The sequence below is a fragment of the Zonotrichia leucophrys genome, chromosome Z (genome assembly GCF_028769735.1).
Source record: "Zonotrichia leucophrys gambelii isolate GWCS_2022_RI chromosome Z, RI_Zleu_2.0, whole genome shotgun sequence".
Lineage (NCBI taxonomy): Eukaryota > Metazoa > Chordata > Aves > Passeriformes > Passerellidae > Zonotrichia > Zonotrichia leucophrys.
Window position 1 is genome coordinate 2,216,513 of NC_088200.1, and position 22,768 is coordinate 2,239,280.

The 22,768-nt window shown below is 43.4% G+C and overlaps 1 protein-coding gene and 1 long non-coding RNA gene across 3 annotated transcripts in view; both read left to right on the forward strand.

Annotated features, from left to right (window-relative positions):
* Positions 1–4,368: 4,368 nt before the first annotated feature.
* LOC135459299 (uncharacterized) lies at positions 4,369–5,133 on the forward strand. Its single transcript, XR_010443006.1, has 3 exons — positions 4,369–4,432; positions 4,538–4,695; positions 4,828–5,133. It is a non-coding gene; the product is annotated as an uncharacterized LOC135459299 (long non-coding RNA).
* A 7,553-nt stretch (positions 5,134–12,686) lies between these two features.
* The window catches only part of ST8SIA5 (ST8 alpha-N-acetyl-neuraminide alpha-2,8-sialyltransferase 5), a 49,478-nt gene continuing 39,396 nt past the window's right edge, over positions 12,687–22,768 (forward strand). Inside the window, exon 1 of one of the 2 annotated variants that reach the window (XM_064735431.1) lies at positions 12,687–13,684. In XM_064735431.1, coding sequence (XP_064591501.1) covers positions 13,554–13,684 — 131 coding nt within the window. In that variant the 5' untranslated portion in view covers positions 12,687–13,553. The remainder of the gene's footprint in view (positions 13,685–22,768) is intronic. The other variant, XM_064735433.1, reaches the window with a different exon arrangement.

Genomic DNA, 22,768 nt, shown 5'->3' on the forward strand with positions numbered 1-22,768 from the left:
TCATGGGTGAATTTTTTGTCCCCTTTATTTAGATGATATTTCATTTATGATCAGAGATCCTTGCTTTTCAAGAGTTGATTACTTTCCAGCTCACGGCTGAAGACTTAAAAAATAAAGTTCACATCTTGTTAGCTTATTGTCATTTTGAGAGCTCATCCTTCTGAAACCCAGGGTTATAATTTTGCCTGAATCTCACATTGTATAATAGGGAAGAGTTTGTGCCCTTCAGAATGGCCTTAAATAGCAGTAGCACAAAGAAAGCGATCAGATGCCATTAGCAGCCTTCTGTTGGATTAATGGCCAGCAAAATCTGGTGAAGATGCCTGGAGCTTTCTAGCATCACTGTTGTGACTTTGTACACAATTGCCCACGAGCAGCTACACAACATCCAGCTCTTTTACTCAACATTCAGCCCAGCACAGCACAGCCCCCTGCACATCCCTCCCCACTGCTTTCCCAAGGAAATGCAGTGCCTCTCCCAAGGGGACACGGCGAGGCAGAAGCTCTCCTGTGCTTAAAATCCTCCGTCCCTACATGGCTCTTGGGCTTTCTGTCCTGCACACTTGCGTGACTCTTCTTTATCCCCCTGCCTACTTGAGCTGGCCTGGCTTTGCTGGAGAACCAAGCCTGTGATGTGCAAAAATAGAGAGATGCGATGCGATGCTGTCCGAAGATTTCAGCGGGGCTCGCTTGAGAATGCCACAAGTCACGTTTCCAGGCCATCACTTTGCAAGCACTTTCAGCTCACAGAAAGCAGCACCACTGCCAAAAGCATGCAGCCTTCTCACCCCTTCATCTCCAAATTCCAGTGTAGCATCCCTTCTCCTGGATTTGGGTCTGTTTGTTTCTTGGGCAGCTGAGCCATCTGACAACTAACCTTTAAAATTCTTTTCCTGCTGGGCTTATTCTAAATTGGATTGCCTCTCAGTTAATCATGGAAAACCCATGCAAACACTAATGCTGTGCAAGATGAGGAGCAGTGCAACAACAAACACAGGTGGCTGAGAGCAGGACAGGTTTGATTTTCCATTGGTATTCCAGTTTAAGCCAGGTTGTAAGTGCTTGTAGCTTCATGTTTCCTTCATTAAAAAGCCACTCTGCCCTGGCACACCATGAACTTTTCCATAAAATAATGTAGTCTGGAACAGCTAGTTAGAGCTGTTTGACAAAGTGGTGGTTTTTAAAATTTTTTTTTTAATTAGGGCCCATTAGACCAGATGCTGCACTTTCATTAAACAACTCTGCAGATGTAGGAGAATCAAAGAAAACCCTATCCGCACAAAAAAATAAAATATTATTATATAATTCAGTCTCTTCCAGAGTCAGAAGATGCTGTTTCACCCCGGGGGTAACTTGCAAGCAAGTGCACAGACCAGGCTGCAGAGGCAGAAATTGTGAGGGGAGGAGGAGAGGCCTTTGACAACCTCCCCAAGCTGGGAGGCAAAGGTCAGAGAGGGGAAGGGAGCTGCTGTACTTTGGATGTTCAACTTGTCAGAGTTTGTTTAGTGAAAAAAACAGGAATATTTCCCAAAGCTCCTCTTCTGGGCACATCTGTTATTTTTTCAGTAAATGAACTGAAATAACAAAGGCGGAGGAAAGTTAACTCCCTAACATCACACATGGAGAAGGAGTGATGTCCATTTCTGGTTATCAGATTCTGATTGTGTTGGGGGGAAATGTCAGCCCCTAGTTCACCCTGAACAAAGAGATTCCCAATAGCAAGTTTAGAAGAGGATAATACCATGGGACCTTTGCAAACCAGGATCTGACCAACTCCTGGGAACGTGTCTCTGATACTGATGTAACTCATCTTTAACTTGAACAGGATTTTCAGGAGGAAACACAGATTTTTTGCAGTGATAATTTGACTGGAAATCCCTATTACCTTCCTTTATTACCTCTCACCAAGCACCTGTAAAAGACTGGAGCCCAAGCAAAATACATGTGGGGTTGGAGGCACCAACAGCTCCACCAGGCCTGAAACAGGAGAGGGAGCAGGGAAAACAGGACAACGTCACTTGGAGGGGAGCAGAAGCTCATGTGCACCAAAAAATGTCTCCTAAAGAGCACAGTTTCTCTTCTGTGCTCGCTGCCAATTGTACTTGATTAATCAGGTTTTTGTGGGGGTGTTTTTCCTTCATTCCATTCCTAACAGCATATTTTTCCATAAGTGATCTGAATCTTGTTGCAGATAGCTTGTTGCCTGTCAGATCATGACTCTTCCAAACAGTTGCAACATTTTGCTCTCGGAAACTAAGAAAATTCTGGTTGTAAAAAATCCCATCAGTACTATTGCCGGGGCATTGGTCCCACAAAGGTGTTTGCTCTTTTAAAAGTAATCAGTGTGAGCTTTCTTCCCTACCAAAAAGATGGGAGGGGAGAGTTAATCTGGCCTTGCTCCTGAGGAGCTGGCTGAAGATTTCCTGCTGGAGTCTATGAGATAGTTTCAAACCAGGGAGCATTTCTGTGCCACACACCTGTGCCAGCATCTCCCCCACCTCAGCACAGACAGCTGCATCACAAAGCCCCATTCACTCTGGGGAAAACGCATTTTACAGCGGCATCCCATCCCCCAGCCAAATGGGATCAAGCTGAGGCAGCTGCAGTCCACGTCCCATGAGGAATACTACAAAAAGTGCAATTAAAATAATTAGTTAATGCCTTTTTATCCGGGATGGTAACAAATAGGGAAAAGAGCTTGAAATAGCTATTCTACATATCAGTCCAGTATGGTATTGGATGCTTCCCAGGATTGCTCTAAGCTTTCCCCAGGGCTTTAAAAGCTTGAGGGTAGTGCTTGGCCACTTGCTGGATTAAAGATCTCTATTACTGATGGTAACAGGGGTAGGTTAAAGCTACTTGAGCAGTAGATTTTGCTATGAGAACAAAAAAAGTGAGTCTGAGTTTATAATAAAGTGATTTAGATTGCCATTCCTCCCTAGGAAATCAAGATTGCTTCCCATTGATTTAAACATGTACTGGCTTAAGCTCTTGATTAAGCAAAATTTGCCCAATGATTCAACTTTATGAGGGATGCACAAACAAAAAAATACATGGCCAAACATATCCGTGGCACAACTCAGTGAAATGTGGCATTTACCCAGCTGTTAGCTGCTTGTTGTTTGAGGATTTCTCTGCTAGCCTTCAAATGGTGCAATAAATGAAGATTTCTTTTGAAGGCATTCTTTTCCTGAAGTGTTCAAGGCAAATAAAGCACTGTACCGGGAACTTCAGCCCCAGCAAACTGTATTTGTTATTGCCACAGCAGGTGATATTTATTCTGCAGCCAAGTGAGATGGCCAAAGGGTGAAATATAACCTAGAAATCAGGGCAGACTCTCTTAATAATCTTTAGATCCTCTGATTTCACTCTGGATTTCATCCTGGGGCCAAATTATGCAAACATTAGGTTTTTTTCATTTTATATTCCTGTTGTCATTCCCTGCCATCCCTGTGGGGTAACCTGCAGGTCAGGCATCTTACTGAAGAACATGAAAATACAGAATAATATTGAATAATAAATGCTTCAGGTCATGCAGGCTGTCCCTGTGTCCCACCTCCGTGGCAGATGAATACAGAATAGCTGAGCTGAGGGAAGTCTGGGTAGCTCATGCAGTGATTTTGAGGTGTTCATATGCAGTCTGTGAAGCTGCCAATGATCTTAATCTTTGCATGGATCATCAGAGCAGATTTTGAAGCTCACTAAGCACTTTGGTTTGTGGCAGCGTGGTCCAAAATCTACCTTCTATATAACTGCGCATTTCCTTTTCATAGTTTCAAATTATTTCCTTTTTATAGTTTAAAATTATTTTATTTTTCTTGCTTTTAAAATTATTTCAGTTCTAGGCGACCTGTTATTTTAAAGTATCTGATTCTCTTATGTTGTATGGAAATATAACTTCCCCCTTCTCCTCATCCCTGACCATTTTTTGATCTCACTGAGGGGGAAGAAGAACCCAAGGTTTGCTTTGTTTTCCTTTTGTGTGTGAGTGGAGGGTTAACAGCAGAAGAGGGAAGAAGGGTTAGCAAAGGGGAGTGCTAGTCATGTGGACAGAATGCCAGCAGCAAAGCTGGCACATGTTGTTCCATTCACATGGAAGTATGTTTTATTCATTTTGTGATGATCATCTACAGTAGCTATGGGAGAGAAACAAGAGGACCAGGGTAAAAGTGGAAATCTGGGTAAAATTCTGTAGCTTTGTCCCCCTTTGGTGGTAGGTGGTTGCAGGAAGTGCGCTTTTCTGTGACATTTTCCCTGGATTTAAGACTGACACTTTGAGTGGATTAAATCTTAAGGTGAAAAAAATTATAGCTCACTTCCTGATGTTATTTTCCTGATGTTATTTTCCTGACATCAGCTTGTTTCCATGCTGGTGAACTCAGGTCTGGAGCTCTGCGTAGAGAACTGGTCAGAACTTGCAGGGATTTTCCAGGTGTGTATCCCAGGGCAAGGTGTGTATTCCTGTGGAGCTGGTGACTGTCTCAGCTAAGGTGATGTGTCACAGCGCAGTGTTTGTTGTGAAAACTGATTTTTGCAGTGCCAGCTGGTTCTGCTTCATCAACTGGAAGGCGAAGTGCTGAGGAAAAAAGTTTGTCCTTCCTTTGTCCAGAGCAGAAGAATGCTGAGTACAGCTGAATACAGATCTGAGCTGCAGCTTCCTTGGATTTCCAAGCCAAACCTTCAGTGATACCCAAGGTGAGGGGCCAACACCTGAGCATGAGCTGCCAGAGGGAAGCAAGCTGATGACCCTGCCATAGCTCCCTTCTGCACTGGAAGGACCTAATTTTAATATTATTTTTTTGTGTTTGACATGGTCCTTTTTTCCAGTTGGGAAAAGAAAATAGAAAACCTCTACCTGGAATAGTGTATTATGAGGGATGGCTCCAAATGAGGAAAAACAAGAGCAACTAGGAGGCTCAAGATCTGTAAATTAAAAAGGAATAAAGGACATTCTTCATGCAGCCTTCCCACTTTGCTTTTAATTCCCTTACCTGGTAAAGCTTAGAGCAAAAGTTAAATCAGTTTATAATGACAGTGTGCAGCAGTTTAGGATATATCCTCCTTAATATCTTTGTCTTTGGCACAGTGAAAAAAAAAAAAAAGAACAACTTATTGTGATTATTGCCGCTCTTATTAAACAAATATTTTGTCTCTGATTCCAGCTAGGAAAGTGTTGTTCTTGTTTGCCAGCTGCTTCCATGCACTGCAAGGACCCACAAACAGTACTAATTTTGGTTTCTGTTGTCACATCAATTGTCAGAGCTCTCCTCATCAATTAAGCAACTTTTGAAGCTCTGAAACCTTCAGTGTGAATCTGACGCTGTGGTTCAAATTCTCAAGCGCAGCAAAAGAGAAATTTAGATTTGGGCAATCCGTATCTGTGAAAGGGGAACCATGATAACAACAGAAAATGCAGATCTAAAATGCAGACACAGTATTTAATTTTAACTGATCATGAAAAGAAGCAGCAAGCCAGTGGAGGAATATTTTCACTGGTGACTTTTCACTGTTTAATGTCTCAACACATTGAATTACATTTGGAAGTCATAAGCATTGAAGAATACTTTGTAGACTCTGAGCCCAAGCAATAGTTTTACTGTGCTTGAGCCCTTGGTTTATCTTCCTCCTTTACCCAGGTCCAGAGCCATTCTCTCTCACTGCCAGTAGCCCTTTTCTTGCTGCTGTTTGCTCTTGTGGGTAATATTTATTATCATTTGATATTTATTATCATTGAAACTGAAATTGTAGTTCAGAGAATGCTCTACCAAGAGTAATTTGTTCCCAGCAGGACCTTTTAGCTACACAGTAACATGAAAGCATCAAAATGCCAGAAGAACATTATAAAAATGAACTGCCCTGGTGCTAAAATAAGCTTTAATTGATTGAGAATTGCACTGAGCCTGACAATCTGAACCATTTATTATTATTTTTTCTTTCAAGCTTCAGCTACATGTGATTTAGAGTGACTGAATTATAGTTCCCACATACCTTCCTACCCACAGTGCATGAAAGAAAACCCACGCACAAATTTCTTAGCTCCAGAGGAGCTGCTGGATACACCTGGAAGAAAATAAAAAAGCTGATTGAAAGTGATGTTTAAATAAAGGTGATGCTGATGGGAACATTCTGAAAAAAAAAAAAAAAAAAACAGCCCTATTCTGGCTGAATGCCATGCTGTGCTGCCCTCTCCTCATCCCCACTCTTCTGTGGATGTCTCTCCCTGTCAAAGGCATTTCCTTAATATCTGCCTGCACAGCACTGGATCCTGTAGGCCGTATGGTGTTGGATGTTAATACTGGCTGTGTATAAATTACCATTCTGTCTTCCCCATTTTAGGTTCTTAGAGACAATAAACACATCCAGTTGACTGTACTCAGCTATTTAAATAAACATCTGTTGCAGGGTCTCCAGCAAGAGATCAATACCACCACCAAAGATCATGGATAAAAACTGAAAATTTTCTGACTGATGGATGTACTGGTGGTCCTATTATAGACAGAAACATGTGGAATACAGCACTGGAAGTAGCTGGAAGCAGCTATTGTCAACAGGGTCATCATAAATCATAGAATCACAATTTGGGTTGGAAAGAACCCTAAGGGCCATCTTGTTCCAACCACTGCCATCAGCAGGGACACCTTCCACTATCCCAGCCTGAGTTTAAGATCTCACTCTAATCACAGCCCTGGACCAATTCACTTGCAGCCAAGAGCCAAACAAGGATTTCCATTTAACTCCCAACATCCTAAGGGGAGGAAGATGCTTAAATACGTTTTTGGTTGCATATCCATCTCCCTTCCCATGCCAGCACTGCCTGTAACAGGGCTGTAAAAGGCCAAGCTGCTGGCAGAGGTCAGGGGTGATCCAGGCCCTGCCTGTGGTTGGAGCTTATCCCTCTGGGTGGCTGGTGCTGCCCTTGAGACTCTCAAGCTTCTCTGGCAGCAAAATGGACCATTGTTGTCTTGGTTTTGCACTTGTTTGTAAGCCGAGCCGTTTCCATGCTACCAAACACGACTTCCAAATTGCAATTCCTGCTGCCTGCCAAAGGGGCTAATAAATCCCACTGTCACCTTTCCGTCTTGCCTGGGTAAATTACAAATGCCAGTGGCAGGAGCTGACTCAGCTGATGCCTGGCTGCAGTGTCTGACTGTTCCAGGAATGTTCTTTATTTGTTACCCTAACACAGGAAAGCACGACCCAGGGATTTATGGCAGATCACAGATCCAAAGGAAGGAATTTGAAAATGCCACCAGCTTTATTAATAGCCACCTCTGTGGCCACTTTTCAGGTCAGACCAGAGACTGTGCAGGGCTTAAAATCTGAATCCACACTGCCCCAGGAGGGGCAGAAAGGTGTGTCTGGTCACAATGCTATAAGGGTAGAGGTGTCTCTCTTCCAAGTTCCTTGTCCAGGTTCCAGTGGGCATTTCCAGAGTGCCAGAAGAGCAAAATAAAATATGCCTCATGAAGAATGGGGATTTTTGAAGACCACAAAAGCCAGATGGATATTTTTTTTAATTAATAATTTTTGTCATGGACTAGCATGGATTATTTAAAAAATCATGATGTGTCTGAATACATACTGGCTTTGGCTAGAGGAGTAGCTCAGGTGAAGTAGCAGTTAGACTAGTGGATACTAATGTGTGTAGCCAGCATTGTAATTAGTGCTGTTGGAGGGCATAATGAGGAATGGCTCAAAACCTGAATGTCTGGCTTTCTTGAAAGGTCATGGGAACTGAAGCTGATGGTTAATTCAAGAGGAATATACTTAATTCCTCTGAATACAAAATCACTGCAGAACTGAGATAAAAAGTCACCCTTGTAACTTTTTCTAAATGATTTTTCTATAATAGGTCTCTTTTACATCTTGATCATAAAAGCAATGTAAAAATTTGAAGGTTTTAATTAGCTGATAGTTCAGAGGAAAAGTTTCATTTTTACATTTACATCCATTCTTTAATGTGGATTAATGCCACTCACTGACAGAGCAAAACATATTCCAAAATCTGCTGCGCTCTCTCTGTGAATTAATATGCCATATTGCATATTTTCAAAAATATTTGAGATTAACCTTTTCACTTTTTCTGTAAAAATGTACGGCTGAAATAGTGAAATAATTATTAATTGTGGTTTTCAACATTAGATAATGTGTGATCCTTACTCTGGTCATGGGAAATATTTGTTCATTGTGATGTTACTACTGGAATATTTTCATCCAAAAGAAATACCAATCTTTCAACACCCATTAAAGTGAGTGCTACTAATTCCAGTGCTTTCCTTTGGGAGGTTTTAAAGGTGGTTTTGGAGAACTGGGTGGGAGTTATGACTTGTTTGGAACAGAGGCAGGATCACATTTCTTATTTGAGAGCAACTGCTGGCCACGGAAACCCTTTGACCCCTCTGTGGCTCTGCCAACATCTCAGTCCCCTTGAATTGTTGCTAAACCCAGGGCTCTCATGCAGTGCTCCAAAATCAAACTAATGTTTATTATTGATGATTCCTGTACATGAATCTGGGTCCTATTTCTTTTTCTCTGCAGAGAGGCTGGGCTTCCACTGTTCTCAGTTACTTCCGGGGCCATGAGCCTGAAAAGGACCATAACAATCACACTTAACTTCCTTTGTTTTCTAGGAACATGGAAATACCACTGGGAAAGCAGAGATGTCCTCAGCTCTGAGTTTTGCATTTTGCTATACATTTTAGCAGGCTCTGATATAAGGAACTGTCAACAGTCAATGTATAGCACTGCAGCCAAGGCAGCCTCTGCAGTTTCCTTATTCCTTTGAGGCAGACATCATTCCTTTCCCAACAGAGATGATGTCATCAGGGTAAAAAAGGGATATTTTATACACTGGGTCATTTTTTCCCCCATAATGGAGCACTATGGGACCCATAATTGGAGAAAAATTGGTCATGATCTAAGAGATGATGTAATGTGTATCCAGTGTACAGACCATATGTTGTGTTCAGGATATGTCCTCTAATGCAGCTGTCTCCACAGGTGGAAGCCTGGTGCCAAATTGGCCACTGTCATCTCCATGTGGCTGAACCCAACTCAGAAGAAAATAAATGTTTACATCTTAGCTGGATCCTTTCAGCTTCCTTCTCTTTCTCAGTTTAAGACATATGGGTTTGTGGCAGTGATGGGGGACTAGACATTGTGTTAAGCGCTCGATTATGCTAATAAATTCATGGTTTATATCTGCAAAAGAATTAATATTGATAAGCATATGTTTATGAGCTTAGTGTTCAGCAGAACCTTCCAGCCATATACCTATGTGCCAGCTCTTTGCAAAATCAGGGATCTAGCAGTTTACACAAGCATTGTGGAAACTGTAAATAGGCATGATTTAATTTTAATTTAGGGGGGAAAATGAGGTGTAAAAAATGTTGTGCTCAAACTGTTTACCACCCATAGTATTCTGCAATGCTGGCTGGGGAGTTCTTTGGTTTGAATAACAGCCATGAAGAGTGGCTGAGCAGGCAGGAAGGAAAAAAATCCTGAAGGGGAATGTGAAGCATGTCTTGTTTACCCTGAACCTGTATGATTCTGTGAGTTAACATGTTCAGTTAAGTGTTCTGTGACTAAACAACCAAGAGACAGGTCTGCTGTCCCAGACCCCAAATACCCTTGCTTTCAGCTGAAATTAGGATGCATGATCAGTCAAACATTGATTCAAATGACAGGTTCAGTGAAAGATACTTAAAAAAAATTCCCAATCAGGGCTGCCTATCAAAAATGAATTTTTCTAGTTCATTTGCATTAAAAAATAAACTGCATTTCAGCAGGAAGGGCTTAGTATTGTCCTTTCAATAGAGAGAGAGAGAGGAACTTATTGCCTCCAGAAGAGAAGTAGAGTCTGACCCCTACCAGATTTTGTCCTCTTGCCAATTCATCTTTCCTCTCATATAGAGCTTCAGTAGCATGGTCTTATCTTCTTTGTGTTTGAAATTTAATGCTAGCTTATTTTAGGAAAAAATAATAAATTCAAACCTGCTTCATTGGGCCCCAAGGGCAAATGATGAGCTCCCATTGGAGGGTGTCACTGTAAGGAGCATGTTTGTGTTTGTGTTAGAGCACTCAGAGTCTCACTGCTCAAGCTGGAGGAGTTTCTTGTGACAGATTATCTCTGGTGATATTTAGCAAGCAGCTCACATGCAACAAATAAAGGCCAGACACGTGTAAGACTGACTGCTTCTGGCAGCTTCATATTAAGATCCATTTTGCCAGATTTGCTTTAGATTTTGAAGTCTGTGCTCCAAGAGTGGATGCAGGAATACCCGTTCTGAGCTTGTGTCTGTCGTGCTGGAAATGTTATTAAAGCAGGTGGATGCAGCACTTGGGGGCATGGGCGAATGTGGACCTGTCAGTGTTGGGGGAATGTCTGGGCTCAAGGCTCTTAGAGGGCTTTTCCAATCCTTCTCAGACTCTGGAGGGGATCTGTTGTTGTCTGCTGCTTGTTCAAGTGCAGGGTGTAAAATTATTATAAAAATATATATGTTTTTTTCTCTGCAGAGGCCTGATGCTTTAAAGGAGGCCTGCAGTTTACAAGTTAAATTCTCAAAGGGCCTTGGGAATGAGTGCTGACACTGCTCATTCAGCACTTCTGCAGTCTCAGACAGTTTCACTCACAATAAATATTGCAGGCAACCTTGAGCATCCTATGAAAATTTTTCAATAGACATTCTATTTCTCTGTGCTTGCACGGAGCTGGTCTGCTTCCAGTTGTGCAGTGTTGTTGTTGTACTGGGCTGAGGGCAGCAAACAGATTTCTTTTGCATGTGACGTCGGGAATGATGCCTGTGCAAGCTCTGGCACAGAAAACCTCTCCTATTTTTTGTAGATACCTTTGTACTTTGGGTCTGCAGCTCTCCTGCACATAGGTCTCTCAGGTGCTGCATCTTCTGGCCGGTCCTGATATAGCAGAGAATGATGAGAGGACACAGAAAATCAAAGACTGACAGAGTGCATGGGCTGTTTGCTGCAGCTCAGGCTCACCATCACTCCAGGAGGAAGAGCTTCTGCTAGGCTCAGGAATTTGGTGCATTACTGCACAGATCTCAAGGGGAAGAAAAATCCTTTTGAATGGAGGGCAGTAAAAGTAGAAAAGCTGAAAGTGTTTTCACCAAAACCTAGGTGACATAAGAATCTGCAAAATAAGTTTCACACCTACAGAAAATCATAGGAAGCCAAATTCTACTCTCTGATAATTTGCTGTTATTGTAAAATGACTCCCAGAGCAACTGAGGCAAATTTCTCTGAGTTTTCAAAGCTATCAGTAGAAATCAAACAGTTCAAATCATTAAGTAAATTTTCCTTCACTTCTGAACTTATTGGCCTTGACTAAGCTGCTGCATACAAATCTGCCAGTGCAGTGTCTTGTGGGGTCTCAGCCTGGGAATTTTGATGTCCATAGGGCTTTTCCTTTACCTGAGAGGGTTTCTGGTAGATCCATCTAGATGATTCAGTTCCTGTATGGAATCAGTGTCATATAATGTGAGCTTGTAAGGACTGATCATTTAAAGAATAAATATTTGCCCCCCAGAGCTGATGGCTTTTATTTGACCCCAGAGCTGATGGCTTTGACAATAGGGAATCAAACTACTTTTTGTGTTTAACTTGAAGTCCCCTGGTGTATGTATTATTCCTAGTACAGTGCATCCCACTGAGTTATTTCTCTGTCCTAAATATTGGTTTTCTTTCCTTTTTTATGGAAGACCCTGAATGACAAAATAGTAGAAGAGTGTTTCCAAGGAAGTATGTCCTTGCCCTCTACCCCTGATTTTCCCTGGATAATCTTTGATCTGACTCGGGGTCCCCCCTATAAGCAAGGTGATAATGGAAGCATTTGGCAGGGTTCAGAAATAGAGGTGTGGGATTTATGAGAGGCACTGAGGCAGGACAAACCAGGGACTGGGTCCCTGAACCTTCTCTGCAAAGTCAGATGTGTCTAAAGTACTGCTCTCCAGCCTGCAGGAGTTCAGGGTGACCAGCATCACACCTTAAACACTTGTGTGACTTTTACTACTCAAAATCAAGTAAGGTAAAGCCTGCTTTAGCCATTGTCTGTCTTGCCTAAATTGCTGTAAGTCATGCTGAGGACTAACCCTGTCTTTAAGGATTGTGTTGAAAGGGTTGCACCAAGTTACCTTTGGCCCTTCTTCACATGGAGCACGAGTTACAGCTGAAACAAAGTCCATGAACACTCTGTTTGCTGCTCCACACAGCTGGGCAGCTGGCACACTAGAGCAATTTGCATACGCTGATTTAACTGTTAGAAAATCTATTCACACAAAAATCTTCCTATTCTCTTAGACAATGGATTTTTCCCCTCTCATTTTGTTGTCAAAATCGTTTTCCCATCTGTTATTGGGGCAAAACAACCTCCTAGTCTGGATGTTTCATTCATGGATAAAGCTTTCATTGGAACTTGTTTTAGGGTTGGGTTAGATTTTGCTCCCAAAGAAATGAGCGACAAAACTCCCTGTGAGCTGAACTGAGCCTCTCCTGAAAATGAGGGGGATTTAGAGGAGTTACGAGGGCTGTGGACAAGGTCTTGTTGCTCTGCCCTTTCAAAAGGGAACTGTGTCTAGTGGAGGAACAATCAGAATATTTGTCTCTTTAAATGAATGGTTCTTAGAGCCTGCACTGAGAGGCAGGCTCCCTCTCTGCGGCTGTGAGGCTACTCAGAGCCTCCAATAAATCAGCATGCAGGCACTGAGAGCTCTGTCCTTGAAGGGATGCACAGTGACCTTGCTCATGCTTACTCTGGAGGAATAGGGGAAACAGAGGAGCCCAAATAGTGAGCAGAGTGGCACCGAAGGCTCTGCATTCTGCATGCAAATGCCACAGCACGGGAGCCACGGCACGGACGGCGCGCTGCTGCACAGAATGCAGCTTTCCTGCTAGCCTGACCAGACTGCTGCTGCTGCTGAGCTGCTTTTTCCCTTTTTTTTTTTTTTTTTCCCCTGCAGGGTTCTGAATGAAATCCTCATGATTGTTGCATGCTTGTTCAATAATAGCAAGCCCCAGTCACGTCTCCTTGTGAGCACATTTGGTCGGAATCACTGAGCAGAAGCAGAGAGGAGCTGACGACTATGTGCTTCCAACGCAGGTTGCCGGAGCCCCGTGTTTGCCATTGGCTGCAGTTCTCCGGTCTGTGTGCAGCTTCCCCCATCTGGAATATGAAAATGGGATTGAAGTAGATAATTGCTAGCAGCGGGTTTTCAAGAGAGGCTTAGAGGGAACAGAATGCCTCTCACACAGCACAGGCTGCCTGCGCTGAGAGAGCTCTGAGAGATGATTTTAGATGTTACCCACGTCTGAATCTCCTGGAAACTTTACCATGGAAGCAAGCCATTGCGCACAGTCCCGGAGCTAACATCCAAAAGGGGCAAGGAAGGGGCAGCAGGGTACAAACAATGGGATACCTTGTCCTTGGATTGCTCACAGAAAAGCCAGCAGGCATTCCCCTCCAGCCCCCAGCAAAAAGGGCATGAAGGTGGCAATGAACTGAATTTTACCCAGTGAAGCTTCCGTGGCTTTTCAGAAGGATGGGATACACTGACCCTTCATCAAGCCGGGATTTGCTGGGAAACAGAACTTTGTTCTTCATCTTCATCTGCGCCTTTGCCGTGGTCACCTTGCTGCAGCAGATCCTCTACGGGAGGAACTATCTCAAGAGGTAAGGGGGGATCAGAGGGAATAGGAAAAGTTGTCTGATCAGGCTGAGGGGAGATGGAGCCCCAGGCAGACCATTACAGCAGTTCAAACCACTTCTCAGTGTTTTGCTGATGATAACAATATCTTGTCAGTCTGGGAAGGTGCATCCAGCATCTGTAATGTTTGTTAGGTTATGAGTGCAGGAGAGGGTTAGGCAGAATATAATGTTTTGTGAGTTCCCTGGGTTGTGTTTAAATCCTCAGCTGCGGCAAAAATATGGGTTTGTATTCAACTTAAACAGACTCGTGCCACCTGAGTATTTGCCCCTTACAAGGCTTCCCACTCTGTGTAAGTTCAGGCTGAAATGGCTCGTGATGTGGAATTGAAGTAGCATGTTCATTGCTGAAACTTCAATGTCTTTAGAAACAAACATGCAGATGCAGTTCCTAAAATCAATATTAGTGTTCCAGATAACCGAGAGAGCACTTTATTTTTGCACTGCTGTGTTCTCATGAATTGCTGCTGAGACTGCCTCGTTGTAGAGCACATCACTCTTTGATCTGAAAATGCTCTTTTCACAGCAAACACTGAGGGGGCCCTATAAATGTTTAACCTTGACCCATGCAGAGTTTATTTTACTTAAACCTAGTTTGAGAAGTTACAGCTCGCATGATTTTATGAAGATGAATGTTTCCCTTACATGCTTTGAGGTAAGTGTTTCAGTTGTGTAGGCAGCTGCTGTGGAATTTTTTACTGGAATTGAGCTGCATTCTGCCAGGAGAGATAAATGGTTTGGTTCTTGCCTTGCTTGCAACTCATGGAGTTGTTTGCCCTGTGCCAAGAGCAAGCAAAATGCTGGCAAATCAGCCAATATTTCTCTCTGGGAGGGAAAAGCAAGCATGATATTGATATGTTTAGACAGGGGTGTTGTTTATCCACAGAGCAATTTGTGTGCCTTGTGTAGCACAAGGCCTTGTCTGGGGGACTCTGATTTTTTTGGGCACCTCAGCTCCAGAAAGATGTGACTTCCTCAGTTAGAAGAAGCAAGAATGAGCAGCAGTGTAGAAAACATGGGGTTTTTTGGCTTGGAGAAAACTGAGGGGAGAAAGGATAACTGACTTGAAATACCCAAATTAAACCTAAGAAGAAAAAAAGCAATAAGTACCTCTCTCTAAACACTCACAAAGTGCTAAAATGTTGTAGCAGGTAAGATTTGGATTTAATCATGATGGGGAACTTTTAAAGAAAATAATTACCTGAGGAGGTATAAAATCTCCACATTTGGGGAGTTTCAGGAACCTGCTAGGTAGACAAGGGTAGTAATAAGCTTTCTCAGTGTTAAGAACATGACTTTATGGCCAGGTCGAGGCCTCATTTTTCCTTATTTTCTCAGTTTTTCCTATTTGTCCTGGAGGCCTGGCAGTCCTACCAATCCTTGCTTTTCCAAGTCAAAATTACTGTAACAGGGTTTGAGAGAAGAAAGTACACACTGAAATGAAAAATGTCACAGTAAAGATAAAATTATGAGAAGATGCAACCAAAAACTCTTCCACTGAGTGATCTCTGGGGCCTGCCTGTGTCCTGCCTCATGCCCTGGGAACCACTCCTGTCATCATCAGGGAATGAAAAAAGGCTGATGTCCAATTCCTGGGATTCTGGGATTGCAAGGAGAAAGTTTGGTTCTGAGCCCTCTGCCATCAAATAGTCTCAAGTAGGGAGATGGGCATATATTTTGTCACTTGGACTGGAAAATTTTTTTTTTTTTTAACTCCAGCTTGCAATGATTTGTTTCTTTTACTTTTTTTTTTTTTTTTAATTAATCATGTGAAAATAGTCTCATTAAGAGCTCTGCTAACTCAGTGCAGGGAAAAAAAAAGCACCTCAGCTCCTTTCTGCTGGGAACTGGCAGTTCCCCTCTTCCATGGAAATAAAAATGCAGGATGTGGCTGCAAGTTTTTGGTGGCAGAAAGGTGATTTAATCAGCGTCCTGCATTGTTACCACAACAATATTATGAAGGTACCTTTTTTTTTTTTCCCAGCTTTCCTTTCCCTCCCTCTCCCTTAACACCCTGCATTACCTTGTGGTGAGCATTCCAGGGCAGCCTGATTGCCAGCAAGGGGCAGCTGTAACCTTTAATTACTCCTGCACTTCACAAACCTCCGGTGTTAAGCCCCCTGCTAGAAGCTGATTCCGGCTGTGAGGCTCCTTGGACGTGTTTTGACTTGTACCTGGTGCTTTTGGAGAGGCTCCTCGGAGAGGGGAAGCGGGGGTATTTATATCCCTGGTGCCACTTGCCAAGCTGGAGCCTGGGGACCCAGCCATTTACTCTCTGGGATTCCATGTGCTGCTTGTTTGGGATGCCCTTGCCTGCATCCCAACACCTGCAGCAACAGCAGGCCCCACGGCCTCCTCCCAAGACAGCAGGAAGAAATTCCCCCGTGTATTTGGAGAAACCTGAAAATTGCCCTAAAGTACTATTTGAGTAAGTGTACAGTGCTTTTAAGTCTAAATATAACACCAGGGTGGCTCTTTTCCCTGCAAGAAGATGGTGGAAATGGGTAAAGGCCATCAAGGCAGGGAAGTGTGACCTGAAACAAGCAGCTTGGGCACAATGCAGGTGACAGCAGAGACTCAGGACTGGTCCCAAAGAGCAGAGTGGAGAAAGGTACCTTTTTCTGGGAGAAGGATGGGAAAGTTTGCTGTGAGCCATGCCACTTACCCTTACCAGCAGGGAATGGGCTGGTTTGATGGCCATGAAATCCCCCCTGAGGCTGTCCATGGGGGCTCAGGATCCTGCATTTGCCCATAGCCACGTTCCCAGAGCATCTGTGGGGGTGGCAGGACTGTGGACAGGAAAGGATGCTCCAGGAGATAAACTCTGCTCAGGGAAATTTGATAAGGGGCCCAGCCTCAGGTCAAAGTTCTCTCTTTACACTTATGGGATGTTAATGAGCTCCTGGCATTGCTGGAAGAAGGGGACAGTGTAGAGATTGAATTTCTAGGCATTCACACATTTTTCATCCACTGTGTAATGTTCCCCACTCCTTCCTTTGCAGTTTTATGCAGTGTCATTGGAAAGCAGAGTCCTGTCCACCTTCTTTTTTGCCCTTTTTCAGTTTTCTCCCAGGTGGGATGGGTGTGGGTGCTCTCACCAAGGCCAGTGCCTCATCCCTGCAGTTGCAGCTGAAGTTCTCTAACAGGAGAGTCAAACCACAAGCTGCAGAAATGGCATCGGGAAGCTCTGGTCTCTGCAGCTTCTGATCCCCAGTAAAAAGGATGATGAAAAGAGATATAATTAAGGGACTTTAATACCGATCTCTGGGGTAATTATTTTTATTTTAGGATTAATGTGATGATTAAAAATCCACTGCATTGATCTGCTAAAGTAGGTTAAATGCTGTGGTCTTCTGCTTAAATCCAGAGCTGTCTCTTGCTTTTGTATTGACTCATCTTTCCAATGCTCGCCTTTCAGCTGAATTTTCTTTTGAATCAGATGCTCAGCTGAGGGCTGGCCTTTTTTTTGTCAGCTCTTGTTTGGCCAGCAGGGAATAATCCTGGATTACATCAGGAAACTGCCACTACAGTAAAAAAATGTTGAAATCTGTCTTCATCTCCCAACCTGTAGCATGGGAGAGATCAATAGGACAGTCCTTCCCTTTGGCAAGGGAAAGATATCAGAGCAATACTTTGCTATATACCAATATTCTGTTGGCAGGAAATTCACTAAATTCTGGGTGTTTTAAGAGACTCACTTCTGCACACTGAAGAGTGTCATGTGAAGAAGAGAATCTGCACCTTTAAAACCCCTTTTATTCAGCTGAGTTAGGAGAACACGTTTCCAAAACTATTAAAGACCCTAAACAAATATTACCCCAGGGTCTGCCAGAGGGTAAAAAAAGATGGCAAAGAATCATACAGCAAGATTCAGCAAACCTTCCTGTGCAGACAGCCTGTATTATTTGGAAGCTTTGTTTCTTCTAAATGAGAATAAAACATCACTCTTATGTATGTGTGCCCTCTTACTGATATCAGAATCTCATGACTTGAGGAAAACCCACCATTTTTTAATATCTTAGGCAGCTTTTATTCAACACTTGCAAATCAATTCCCAGGCATCCTTACTTCTTTCCTTATTATATAAGATTATTTGTGATCACTTTCTGCACTGCATGGACTAAAGGAAGAAACCCAGAGAAAATGAACCTGAACTGCACATTTCATCTGTACCCTAAATTCATGTCATTCCTACAGCAGGGACAGCTGGAGCTGCAAATGGGGACATGGAGGCTACGTGTGGCCCAAGCTGTATTTTGTCCTAAACCGAGTTTTTTTTGCCCTAACTCCAGCCAGCTCAGGTCAGCTGAGAGTTCCTGCCCCATCTCTGGCCCCATGCTCCTCTGGCCAGCTCATAACACCCTGTGAAAGTGTTAGCCATAACCAAAGACCATCTATTCCTGAGTTAAAACTCTCCTGCCATTGAAATATCTTCCCCAAAAGGCATAATCTGAAGGTCACCTAGTGAGTCATCTCTCTCTGGTCACACTGCTCTGTGCTTCCAGCTCTAACCAGAGGGAATTACTACTCCACAGAAATTACATGTATCCTGTGAGTCATCTGGATGAATCCCTGACAAGGTGCTGGGAGGTCTTGGGTTTGGGAAGCTTTCTTCAGAGAAGAGTACTGGAGACTTCAGAACAAAGCAAAGTCTTCAAACACTCTATAACACCAAAAAAATATGTGCTTACAGGATATGGACACCACCTTAAAGAGGGCAGATCTAGTTGAGCACAGCAGGAGAAGCTGAGACTCGTGCTGTTCCTGCTACAGGGCATTCCCAAGGCCATTTCATGGGGCGCAGGCATCCCTGCTGGCAATGGGATGGAGGGGGCAGAACCAACAGGGAGCTGATAGATTAATTCAGCTGTCTCCAAAGTCATGGGCTCACAGAATCACTGAATGGTTTGGGTTGGAAGGGACCCTAAAGCCCATCCAATCCCACCTTATGCCATGGGCAGGGACACCTCCCACTGTCCCAGGCTGCTCCAAGCCCTGTCCAGCCTGGCTTTGGGCACTGCCAGGGATCCACAGCTGCTCTGGGCACCCTGGGCCACCACTCTGACAGGGGACAATTTAACATCTACCCTAAATTTACCCTTTGTCAATTTGAGGCCATTGCCTCTTGTCCTGTCACTCCAGGTCCTTGTAAATAGTCTCACTCCATCTTCCTTGTTGTCTCCCTTCACGTGCTGAGAGGCCACCCCAAAGCTTCTCTGTTCCAGGCTGAACAGCCCCAGTCCTCTCACCCTTTTCTCTCAGCAGAGCTGCTCCATCCCTCTGATCATCCTGGTGGCTTCCTCTGGACTAGCTCCAACAGGTTGATGTTCCTCCATCCAGAGGCTGGATGCAGTCACCCCATCCCACTTCCCATTCCCTTTCCCACTGCTATTCTTAGTTGCTTTAGGCAATTCTCCTGAATCCAACAAGTTTTTCTTCTATACTTAAAGGTTTGGGGATTTTTAACCATGATTTTAATTTGCTTTTAAAGGAGAGCTTCAAGTGGATGAAATTTTAGGGTGTGAGGAAATGTTATTTCCTGTCCTGTGGTCCCTGGCAGTGCTCCCCATGGCCCTGATGCAGAAAACCATCAGGGTTTATATCCCTGCTCCCTCTATGCTGTATTTCCAGCATTGTTTTGTTCCACCTCTGCTGTTGAGATGGCAAAACCACCTGCTGGTCTGGCCTGTGAATTGCCAGTCCTTCTCCACTCTTGAGATGACAGTCAATTAAGGTAATGAGCATCCTTTATTTCAGTGTTTTACATGTGCAAATTCCATTATCCAAGCGTGTCACTCCCTGGTGTGTCACACCATGGTCCTTCCTGACCTCATATCGTGAGGGGTGTGTCCTACAGGGTGGCCTTCGGACACTTGTCCCTTTTATTGTGGCTTTGGACACCCAGCAGCTCCTAGGCCAGTGTCCACACGCCCACCCTGTGGCTGGTTTGAATCATGCTGGGCTGTAGGAGCTCTCCAGAAACTTTTTGCCCTGGAGCAGTGGATTATAAGTGTCCTGCCTACCAGCCAAAAAATGGCCATTGTCCCTACTGATTAATACACAGGCAATTAAATCCTGATTCTAATTCATGTAGTAACCCAGCAGCAGCTTCCTTCAGTCTAACTTTGTACTGTGAACATCTAGGCCTCCTTCCATCCAAGCAAACAATTCTTCTTGTGTATTTGGCGGAATATCTGGGTTAAATCCTCATTTTACACAGACCTGTTGCCTTGGTATGACACAGTAATGGTTGAGTTTTGCCAATGCCCAGCATTCAACACCCTTTCACCCAACATGATTTAACTGCTGAGACACCTCTCTTAGAGAAGAAATGCCATCAATTTGTTTTATGATGTTTAGAAAAGAATTACCTGCTTGGCCTCTTTGTGTGTGGGCAGGTACAAAGGTCAGTCTTGCCTTTGTGTGTGAAAAGCCAAATCCAGAACCCTGGGTGAAGCCTTTTGTGAAAAGCCAAACCCAGAATGCTGTGTTCCCATTTTGGGTTGTGCTCCACCCATGCTCCCCACCTGGGATGGATCACAGCCTCGACCACGAACCTCTGTGGCCTGTGTTGATCACCTGCTGCCTTGGTCCTCCATTTTCGACCCTGCTAGAGTTTCCTGATGGTTCTTACACTTGCTGGATTTAGTTCAGGCACAACCACTGTGCAAAGCTTTGTATTTTCTTACTTCCACTGTGCTTCATTCTTACCCTTGATTGCTTTTTCATTTCATTTCATTTCTCAATTTTTAATTCAAGTGTATTCATTGCTAAGCAGTCCATGCCTCCCTCAGGCAAATTGTGGACTTAACCTCTCATTTCTTTGAGGCATGCTTGCCCTCTGTTGCTTGCATCCATTTTGCTTTTCCATCAGCCCTGCAGATAGTTGATGTCCTTTCACATCCATTTTATTTGGATGGGTTTGTGCTTTAGTTCTCAGGGTGAATGCCTTAAAAGCAGCCTCTGTCACTGGTCTGGCATTTTCTATCAGAACAAATACAGCCAAAGCTGGGCTTTTGACAGTCCTAACTGAACATCTTAGGCTGTAAATATTTTGGAAGTGTTGCCTAAGTGGCAGGAGAAGATTGTGCCATCCACCTCTGTGATGGAGAGAGAGAATATTTGCTACTCCTGTGCCTGACTGTGAATGCATTTTGCTCCTTGTCTTCAGCCTGAGCCCTCAGGGCACTGTGGGGACACTCGACCTGATGCTGAATATATTGGTGCTGGAAGCCTGAGATGCAGTGCAATTATTTTAGTCAGGTCACTTGTGGTGTGGTGAGATTTGGAACCCATGCTGCATCAGGCATCTACCATCTCAAATGTCAGAATTTGCTGGTATCTTAAAACATTTGGGATTTCCTGTGAGTATCTGTGCTCAAGGCTTGGTTGTTTTGGTTGTTTGTTTTTTTTTTTTCTTTACTTGAAAACTACCTCCCTCACTATAATTTCCTTCTGTTGTTGGTTTTGTGCTGCCCCTCAGTATTACAAATCATGATATTTAAATTATGAATAATTATAATTGTGAATAATTATTGCTAGTAAGTTTGATAAAGTTTATCTATTACTCTTTGGATGTTTATCTTCTAGCCACAGATGAGAAAAGGCAAGATTGTAAAGGTTTGGAAGGTATCCTTGGATGTTCTTGATGTCCTGGTGAACATTAGATCCAGTTTAAGCCAACCATTTGAATGTGTTTTTTCCTTCTTGGGAAGTCCTTTTAGACCAAGTTTTTTCAGATACTGCTTGTGAGTATCTGATGCAAGATTTAACCCAAATGTGAAATGTGCTACATGAAACAAAACCTTTTTTCTGTGTAATAATGGTTATAATCCAGAAGCTTCCCACCTATGTTTCCAATTTTGCTTTTTGCACTAGTCAAAATATACTCCTCCACCATTTTAATACTATTATTTCCCTCTAACATAAAGAGCCAAACTTGTCCCTGGTATAATTCTGTAAGGCCAAGAGTGTGGTGAAACCAGACGTGCACCTTTCCTATATTGTCCATCCATATTTTGTGTTTTGTGGGGCTCATGTTATTTAATTTCTTCCTTTTGCTCTGAATATACCATTCCTGCTCTTCCACTTATTTTCATACAATTTTCAAAACCTTTTAATAATCTTGTCCCTGTGAGATGGTAAGTGATGAGCTCAGTAATTACCCACTGTCAGTCTATCTACAAAGCTGTAGGTCACTGAGACAAAGGTTGATCTCTATTAAAGCAGCGAGCAGAAGAATGTAAGTGCTTGTAGCAGGACTAAAACTGCATTTTGCTAATTTCTCTGGAGAAATAAGTATTTCTCTAAACTTGGCTAGTCAGATTCAATGTTTCTTCCACCGAAAGATATGAATTTTTTAATGGACTCACATTAGAAGGAGACCATATTGCTCAAGTCCTTGAGATGGCCCCAGGAATGTTTTATTTATTTGTGCCTTGCCTGGCAGGGTTATGGACGTGGATTACAGGTATTACCTGGCACAGCACAGGTGAATTGGACCTGGACTACTGCTACAGGCAGATCCTTTCCCTTTCCCTTTCCCTTTCCCTTTCCCTTTCCCTTTCCCTTTCCCTTTCCCTTTCCCTTTCCCTTTCCCTTTCCCTTTCCCTTTCCCTTTCCCTTTCCCTTTCCCTTTCCCTTTCCCTTTCCCTTTCCCTTTCCCTTTCCCTTTCCCTTTCCCTTTCCTTTCCTCTCCTCTTTCCTTTCCTCTTTCCTTTCCTTTCCCCTTTCCTTTCCCCTTTCCTTTCCTCCCCTTCCTTCCGCCACTTCCTTCTTTTCTTTCTCTCTCTCTCTCTTTCGTTCTTTCCTCTTTCTCTCTCTCTTTCTTTCTTTCCTCTGTGCTGCATCTTTTAACTTGTTGTGCCTTGCATATTTATTTCAAAATTGATTGGGGTGTTTAAAGTGATATTTAACTAATCAAGTACGCATTTGCCTTGTTCTTGTCACCTGGCTTTGTTATCTTCAGGGACTAAGTCTGACCCTTTTGTCAGGGAAGGGGTTTTGAGCACAGGCTGGTCTGACTGGGCACTGCTGGGCTGGGTCTGATCC